Raw genomic sequence first — 9,556 nt, 5'->3', positions numbered from 1 at the left:
ACCATATATTTTCGGCCTCCTCCTCCCCTACAGCAGTCCAACCTACCCTTTTAAGGGTTGCAAAGCCTTTCAGTCTTCAAAATTAAATAAAAACGAAATTGATTTAAACACATTTAAATCATGTTTATACACAATTACACCAAAACATGTTTGGAAATACTTATAAATACTACTTGAAGACTGCCATAGCCACTGAACATTTTAAACATCAACCCAGAATTTCATTTTTTCCTGACTTTTCTTAAATTTACTTTTTCACTGACCATTATCAAGATTTTCCTGACAATTCACTGACCTTGAAAAAAAAAATCATTTTTCCCTGACTTTTCAAGGTAAGTGTTAACCCTGAATGCTAAAAGAAACTTTGAAAGAATTTCATAAAACTCAATACTTGTACTTACCCACCACAAAAGCACAATGAGTAAGAAAAGGAGAAGTAACCCTGCAGACACTGCTACTCCAATTATCCATGGTTCTATACCCTTACGCTTAGGATGTAACCGTTCTGGATTCACATACGTAGTTACCTAAAATAGAAATAATTTATTTAACACAGTAATTTACACATTTTTCAGTTATTTGTTTTCAAGTAAACACTTCTTCTACGAAAGTGACAACTCTACCACATCTGAAATAAATGTCTCAATCTTGCTACCTTATAAAGACACATACATGATTCCTCTGATGTAAAATGGTCATGAATTAACACAAACCTACAAACTCTAAAAACATCCTTACCAACAGGCTTCTATTCCCCCTTATACGAGGTTTCATTACATATTCTTGCACAACGGACTGGCATTTCTGGTGATTTTACCCATGCCGGCAAAACTTGACAAGCTTTGTTTCCACCCAATGCACAGGTGCCCTCGGGATGGATATTTCTATCCGATTCGCAAACACATGACAGATAACATTAATATAACATAGACATAACTTACATCAAAAGTTGTCCTAGTGTAGGTCCCTGCTGCTACTTTCATGTTAGGGAAAGGCATTGATAAAACTTCTGCTGTCCCCTTCGACACAAAGAAAAATGGTTGGTCTATTTTTTTCTGAAACAGAACAATTGCAAACTTAAAATAAAAGCATAAATATTGTTACATACAGTTAAACTAGTGCTAACTTAATTAACATGTCCACAAAGTACAGATGCCCCCACTTACTATCAGTCTCATGTTACTTGCTGACTTACTGAAAACCCAAGCTGCACAAGTCTTTCAAACCACAACATTAAATTCCAATGAATGAATTAAAATCAAATTCATTTCATTTTCACTGGAAGACCAGTGGCTCCTACTGACAATATTTCTGGCAGGTGTGGAACCATCCACCTTCTGCAATCCCAGCACTTGAACCCATGTATGTGATAGGTGAGTGACTGGTAGTCAGTGATCTTAACAACTCGGACAAGGAAGCTACATTTATTGCATCAGAGAGGTTTAAATATTATTATTATAAATACAAATTGAACAGGTTCCCTCGCATTTTCAAACCACAAAGTATGTTTCACTTACATTAATGAGAGAGCTGGTCCATATTTTTGACCTGATTTTTATTTTGACAATATCCTCTGGTTCCATGTACCCAACTGTACAATGTATATATACACAACCTGCTTTTCCCTCTACACAACCCTGAAATATACACAAAATGTTAGACAAAAATCACCCCCACATGAACATCACAAACTACAGCAACTTTTTTAACAAGACAGAAAACATGTATAAAATGTCAAAATAAAATTGAAGATATAAGAGACTTTTCATATCAAATTTATAAAACAAGTTATATTAGCTTTCCAACATTTTTCTTTCTTTACATACTTCAGACAAAGTCAATTCTACTGCAGACTTCTTATGAGGGACCAATGTTTGTGGACTTTGTGGTTGATTCAATCCATAAACAAAATCTCATTTATTTTATGGTTGAAAGTTTAAATCCATGAATATATGATGTTTTCACCAAAACCAGGAAGCCTTGTGCTTACAACTAAATAACTTCACACTAGATAGTAGTAACTACTTACAATTCTTTTAAATTCTTTACTGGATCTTTTTTCAACATCACGTTTATCCTTACTGTCACTTTCATCAGTTGTCTCCCTTGTATGTCGTTTCAACTGATTTTCACCGTCAACATTTCTCTGATGTACGACCACAGGACTGCCAGGTTTATCAGAGTATGTTGTAACCTACAATATACATTTGTATACCTTTAAATCTTTAGTAATTTCCCCAAAATGCTGATTTCATGGAACACCGACACAAGTAATTCTTAATGTTAAAACTTCTACAAACTTATGTTATACTACTTATTATATAACTTTGTCCCCCAAAAACAGCAAATATGGCTAAAATTAAGAAAAGATATGCCCTTAAAGATTAATTATATTTTACGATACATAACAGGGATGATGAACATTCCTCCTCGAAATGATGCACAGAATCAAGCCAAAAATGGGGCCAATTGTAAAACAATCAGACATGAAATTCCCAACAATATTGGATGTCTACTTCTTGCTGATGATGGATACCAAGTTCCATTTGAATTGGATGAAAACAAGAAAATGTGACAAACAGACTGACAGACAGTTCAAACATTATATGCATCCGAGGTTTTTGACACCAAGGGCAAAAAAACTGCACAAATAAATAAATAAATTGAATCCCTATAACTGTACAGTCATGTTCTTTCCATCTTCCTTTAAAAAGGACAACAGGTACATGCAGTACACACCCAATAGAAGCAAAGAACTAATTAATTATTAATTCATAATTAATATGTAGATAAAGTAGAGAAAGATAAAATGTATTGTGCAGTGAATATGAAAAAGTAAGAATAAGCAAGTAATAACAATGAAATGAGGATACAAATGTACATCAAGGTGGAAAGTGGTTGAAATATACGTGTGCTTGTACTTAAAACAAAAGAATCTCAGTGAGTGTTCTTTCACTTACAGTATTATTTTCATCCTCATATTCCTATAAAACAAGCATACTGCATGACCATTTTAGTACTTTCTTTTTGCATTTAAAATCATGGGTAACTGAAGCATATTGTTCATCCCATTGCAACTCTAGGATAACAGCATTTTACTGTAGAATATTACAGTTTCTCTCATAAAATTTTAACCTGACTCTATTTCACATACAATTCCTCTTCATTCAATGAGACTACCATCTTGCAGTTATAGAAATCCAACTTTCATATGCCAAAAGTATTTTGATAATTTACCTAGCCTTAAGTCCTTCACTTCCTATAAAACAATCATACATAACCTGGATAGTGTTTAGCTTATGCCATATAACAAAACCCAATGTTACATCTAAAATCACTCTTCAGACATTCCACTCCATCTTTTTCATGTATGAAAAATAAAATGAGGGTTTCTTACCGATGTATTGTATATACGGCAGCTGATATCGGTTCTCGACACAATCGGATCCTCCATCAAGTCAAGGTACTTCAAACCATTCTCATCCTCACCTGGCCAATCAATCTTGATCAGGCTTGTTTTCACACCACTTGGTCCACGATTATTTAACTGTCATAGATAAAACATATTTTCAAAATAACTGGTCTGTACCGGTACATGAAATTGCCAAAATGAAGGGTCATTTGATCCTGATTCAAACCACTAGAGATGGTCTGATAATATTATCAAAAGTATTTTAGTTACGCAATGGCTGTCTGGTCAACTATGCAACTGTTCATGGATTTTGTAACAGTACTGACATATTTTCAAATTACTGACAACTAAATCAGAGGAAAAATTTCTTCTCACCTGAGGATTGAACTTGTGACCCTTTTCTTTTTGTTGGGTTAAGACTCACACCGACACAATTATATGATAATTATAATAATATGGTAACTTTTCCAACTTTTTATTATGTAGGTGTAGGAAGATGCCAGGTGCTCTTACATGTATAAATTCGTCATGTAGAACCAATGACCTTCTGTAAGCCACCTGGATGGCTTCCTCAAAGAATTCTTTACCCCAAGCGATGTATGAAACCACATCAGTGAAGGGCAAATGATTTAAGTCAGCAACTTTAACCGCTCGGCAATGAAGGCCCCCTGAACTTGCGATCTTTTTATCCTGTACTACCCAGGTCATCTCAGAACTGTACACTCCATTACCATTATAGAAAAATTCCTTTTTTTCAAGAAAAACTGCAATATTCTGAACTTTTTGTTACTTCAGCATAAAAAGTGGTTATCTGCATGTCTTATGTGAATGCAGATAGTCAGTTTTTGCACTGTGGAGGAGATCATTTATCACATCTTTCTGTAGTATACTTACAATGTACTCATGTTCTAGAACTGGTCCAACTTTCGCTGAACCTCTGTACAGTCGAACTTCAGATTCTGTGTAGATATACTGCTCAGGTCTAGATCTCCTATGAATACAAACAAAAAGTTTATTTAGGGAAAAGATATCTGAATCAGGTAATAATACTTTGGGATTTTTTTCTTTAGCTGTGAGTAAAAGTATTATCTTTAAACTTGTTAAATGTATATTCAAACTCCATACCAGTGCAACAGTCTCCTTGTAACCAATTATTATTAAATATTCAAATGTGAACTTACCCTCCTAGTCTAATATTGGCCCTCTGCTGAATAGGTATGCTAACTAAAGCTTTGTTGTTCAGCATATCTGTCCTATTCTCTGCATTCGAACTGAAAATGATTAAATTTCATAACTCAGAATTGCATTTAACATTTTTTGTCTATGTTTGCTCCAATTCCTACTCAATTTTCAAACATTTTGTGGAGTAGAAATAAGGAAATAAATGTAAATGGTGATACAAACATGAAACTTCAAGTGAATTTGTCTTAGATGATGGGAATTTCAAATATGAAGTGGGACCAAAAATATATTCCTACTTTAAGATGGCCATCATTTTTCAAAATGGGCTGCTTGAAATTAGATACAAACTGTATACACAATTATAATCAGCAAGGTTACACTTCCATTCTATGTCTTGCAGAGGATGCATATTTTTTTTGTCAATAATTGTCTAATGTCTCAATATTCAGAACACGGCACCTTTACATGATCTTTCCATACATGTTTAAAATCTATGTATAAGATTTAAATCTGAAGCATTGGGCTCAGTGTTGTTATATTTTCTGGGTCTTTGGGATAGCACCTAATGTGTCAATATTCAAAACACCACAATGTCACACAATATAGCCATGCATATACATATGAGCCATGCCATGAGAAAACCAACATAGTGGGTATGCGACCAGCATGGATCCAGACCAGCCTGCGCATCCGCGCAGTCTGGTCAGGCTCCATGCTGTTCGCTTTTAAAGCCTATTGGAATTGGAGAAACTATTAGCGAACAGCATGGATCCTGACCAGACTGCCCGGATGCGCAGGCTGGTCTGGATCCATGCTGGTCGCATACCCACTATGTTGGTTTTCCCGTGGCACGGCTCATATTTATTTAAGATCTTGGACTCCTCTTATTATATTTTCTGGTCCTTTGGGATTATGATGTCCAATCAATGTATAACAGAGTTGCTGGGGGACATGAGGGGTTTTATAAGTCTCATCATTGGTCAAATTTAAGCAGTTGCTTAGTACAATACCTGTTCACTTCTAGTCTCAAGATCAGCTCAGGCACTGTACCATTCAAAGACTTTGGAGTTGCTATCAGTGTAAAGTTGGTCTGCAAAAAAACAAAAACAGCTTTAAGTTCTTCAAGTTAAAGCTTTGGTGGTGAGAATTTTGGTGGAGAGAAATTTTTGTACACTAAAACCTTAATTTTAACAAGTGTTACAATGTGCAATATATCTATAACATTTATGGATTTTAACTTTTCTTGGCTCCACTTAACCTGTATGTTATTCTCATTGCATTAAGCAGATAATGATGATGTACTAGAAGAACATGAGCAAATATTTACTTTACAAAAAACTGAAAGTTTCTCAACATGAAATACAGGTGAAAAACAAATTTAATGTATTAGACAGCAGACTACAATTTATAACATTATTCTTTCAAAATGCAAACAAATGTTATAAAACATAATAATAATAATGTATTTACCCTAGATTTTGCAGGTAATGGGTTACCAAGGTCACAATACACAAATGATGCATTTCTTGATGATGAATCACAGAACATTGGAATTTCCTGAAATATAGCAAGAGCTGTATGTAATAAAATCTATGAAAACATGTTTACATATGGTACACAATGATACAATGCCAAAAAGCGAGTATCGATTTAGCAAAAAAGCTGACCCCAACACCAAGTTTTCAACTTCTTTAAAGAAATCATTTTAAGTCCTTTATAAATATTTATAAGCATTTTGAAAATTTTGGTATTGGTATGCACTTCTGGAGGCATTACTCCTTTGAATTTGTAAAATGAGTTGCCAGAAAACAAAGCATCAGATAGTAGCACAGAGGGACACACAACTTTGGAGGAGGGACCACAAGTGTCACCTCCAACAAAAGCATGATAATTGCATATTTGTGTGGTCCAAAATTTATAAAAAACATTGCATATTCAGCACACCCAAGATCAAATGGTTGAGGGTATTCACTTCAGAATACTTGCCCATCATCTTTGGTTACAGCTTTGCCCGGGAGTTACCTGTCAGACGATGTTGGATCTTCATATGTACCCCAAGCAAAAATACAGAACAATAGAAAATTTGCACAACTATTCATGTTTTAGAGAATGTAACCATATCCAGGGTTATAATAACTCAACAAAAGAACTTAATCCTGTAACTTACATATTTTTTATTTTTGGTCTTGTAAAAAGTGACTCCCGGTGGAAATGATATATTTAACATGGATTCGAATGCATCTTCTCCACGATTCTCGACAAACACTAGGACTTCAATCTTTTCATCCTCACCCAGTGTGTATGAATCTCGTGTCCTGTAATTTAAAACAAATATTTTGTATCATGTCCAAATGCTTTTATCTGTCTTATCTGAAAACTCGTCATTTTTGGTCCAAGAAAGTAATATAGAGATGTAATAGTGTCGACTTGAGTGATATGATTTTGAACTGAGATGGCAGGTTAGAATTATGACTGTTGAGATATAGACATACAGCTCAACCTGTGCAAAATGACCAAATCTTATTACAGACTGCATATGAAGAATGAACACAAGTATTGGTGTGATTTTTCTTACCAAAGAACACTGATATATATGTTAAGGCCTCAAAATTCCTCTTAAATTACGCCTTGAAAATTTTATATAACTGTAAATATTTTAGTATGTAAAAGAAAAACTGCGAACTTACTGTAAAGCTGTAACTGACAGATCTGGTATGCAAACATTATCTGGACCACAGTTTTTACTTATATTAGCCTGAAATGCAGTAGAAAAACATGAGAAACAGAACTAATAACAAACTTTCAGCTAAGAAAAATGATGACAACAGAACCATAAATACCAGACATACTAATACTTTGTGTAAGTAATTATAACTGAAGGAGTGGGGAATCGAGTTTGCAGCCATTTTGTATCCAGTCATCTCATACCTGGGTCACTGTGTAGGCTCTTTTAAGACCAAGCAGAATATCAGATTCTAAAATTTATATCACAATTTTGATGTTATAGTCATACAAGTTCTTACCGCAGCTTGTACTGTTGTTGGTATACGCATGTTCAATATTGGTTTTACTTCTCTCCGAGATCGAGATGTCCGTTCATGAATGTCGAAACTAAAGTCAGCAACAATAGGAGTCAACTTGTCTCTAACATTTTTCTACAACAAAAAATGTATTCATTAAATTCGTAACAACTGAAAATAATTAGCCAGAAACTTCAAAATCTCCAGTCAAACATATGCTTAAGATGATGTGTGAAAAGAGACCATCTGATTCTTAAGACCACAAGTGTTAATTCTAATTTAATAATGAAGGACCACAGAAAAATAAGTCCATGACCAAATATGATTCCTCCTTAGTGTCTTTATCATAATGTACATTTGTCGGCTTTAAAGTCAGTAATTCTCAATTTATGTATAAACTTAAAGTTATATAATATTAAGAAAAGTGTGAAATTGCAGCGACATCACATGTCACAATGTTAATACTATTTCTGAGGGTTTTGCAATAAACTGAATCTCGTTCAGGTCAAATATCATAGAATAATTTATCTTACCACCAAATATCCAAAGAAAGTGAAGCATTTCTGGTTGTTTTTATATGCTTCAATAATCTTGCTTTCTTCTCTTGCAGTCTCTGCATGGAGGTAGTAAACACGACTCGAGTCATTCTTTAATGTGTCAAACTTGAGTGTGAGTTCAAAGTCTAGTTTGTCCGGAACACCAATACCAGTGTAGAGTAAGCAAGTGTACACGGTCACACTGTGAAATAAAACACATTATTACAAGACTGCCTGTCCATTGTGTTACTGACATGTCTACAGTTCAATAAGAAATTTGCTGAGCTCAAGATAAACCCTGAAGAAATAGAAAAATATGAAAATCCATTTCAATTTGAAGGCATGTAACAAAAGTGACGGAATGGCTTGCTGGTCAAGTCAGAACTATAAGCCCTCTGTTTTTAGGACCTCATGTTACAGTTTTGACAACTGACTGGCAAGTCATTCAATAACTATCTATTGAGAAAACATTAATACTTGTTGGAATGAAACTCTGTGCTTTTCATGATTTCACAGATTTCAACCTGGATGATAAAATGAATGGAAATTTTATTTCTTGGAATTTATTTTCCTGGATTTATTCGAACCTCGAACTCCATGAAAATAAGTTCCCCAAGAATAACAATTATTTTACCGTGTTGTTACAGGCTTTTAGGAGTACTGCTTGGCAGCAGAAATATTTATAAAATACCATTCGACTTGCTCTTTCTTTTAGCCAGGTACTTAGTGTCACTGGCATAATATTAGCATACAGTATGATTTAGTTTTAGCTCCATTGCAAAGAAACCTTCAAGCTTAACTGTAACAGATGTGGTTGTTGCAACCCTAGCAAGATTCAGACCAGCGACCTTCCAAAGGAGCAGTATACACTTTATCCACACCGCCACACTGACTTACCATGTAACTTTCTCTGGTTTGTCACTCCCGATGACACAGTTCTCAGTCTCTGGCCCAAGGGTGATATTCTGTGGGTCAATTCTTATAGTGGGAGTTACTCTCACTACTGGTCGACTCCTGAAATTTATACAGAAATTTAGTTACTTACACTTCTAAACCTTTAAAAGACATTTATTTCAAAATCAGAAACAAACAGAAAATGCTTCCAGTAATTCTCAGTTGTATAAAAGCAATAATATGAAAAAAACCATGGAACTACTTTTCTTTATTGCATGCCATAACTCAATCTATTCAACATAAGTTCAGTAATATTGAGAAAACACCGAGATAAACGTTTTGGCCAAAACTTTCAAAATTTCATGCTTGCAAAAGAAAATTGAGCCATGCAATGAGAAAACCAACATAGTGGGTTTGCGACCAGCATGGATCCAGACCAGCCTGCGCATCCACGTAGTCTGGTCAGGATCCATGCTGTTCGCTAACATTTTCTCCAATTCCAATAGGCTTTA

General features: G+C 34.6%; 1 protein-coding gene across 5 annotated transcripts in view; it reads right to left on the bottom strand.

Moving 5' to 3' along the window:
* The window catches only part of LOC123531300 (integrin alpha-8-like), a 92,028-nt gene that overhangs the window by 7,383 nt on the left and 75,089 nt on the right, over positions 1–9,556 (bottom strand). For all 5 annotated transcript variants that reach the window (XM_053518431.1, XM_053518427.1, XM_053518428.1 and 2 more), the window contains 14 exons: positions 9,048–9,164; positions 8,148–8,352; positions 7,618–7,749; positions 7,282–7,349; positions 6,762–6,909; positions 6,065–6,151; positions 5,605–5,684; positions 4,594–4,683; positions 4,307–4,403; positions 3,398–3,547; positions 2,030–2,194; positions 1,518–1,637; positions 942–1,055; positions 402–527 (listed from right to left, as the gene is read on the bottom strand). In XM_053518431.1, the coding sequence (XP_053374406.1) occupies positions 402–527; positions 942–1,055; positions 1,518–1,637; positions 2,030–2,194; positions 3,398–3,547; positions 4,307–4,403; positions 4,594–4,683; positions 5,605–5,684; positions 6,065–6,151; positions 6,762–6,909; positions 7,282–7,349; positions 7,618–7,749; positions 8,148–8,352; positions 9,048–9,164 (1,699 nt within the window). The remainder of the gene's footprint in view (positions 1–401; positions 528–941; positions 1,056–1,517; positions 1,638–2,029; positions 2,195–3,397; positions 3,548–4,306; positions 4,404–4,593; positions 4,684–5,604; positions 5,685–6,064; positions 6,152–6,761; positions 6,910–7,281; positions 7,350–7,617; positions 7,750–8,147; positions 8,353–9,047; positions 9,165–9,556) is intronic.

Source organism: Mercenaria mercenaria, chromosome 11 (assembly GCF_021730395.1).
Source record: "Mercenaria mercenaria strain notata chromosome 11, MADL_Memer_1, whole genome shotgun sequence".
NCBI lineage: Eukaryota > Metazoa > Mollusca > Bivalvia > Venerida > Veneridae > Mercenaria > Mercenaria mercenaria.
Note: the sequence above shows the minus strand (reverse complement) of the source record. Positions and strands in the feature narration are given on the sequence as shown.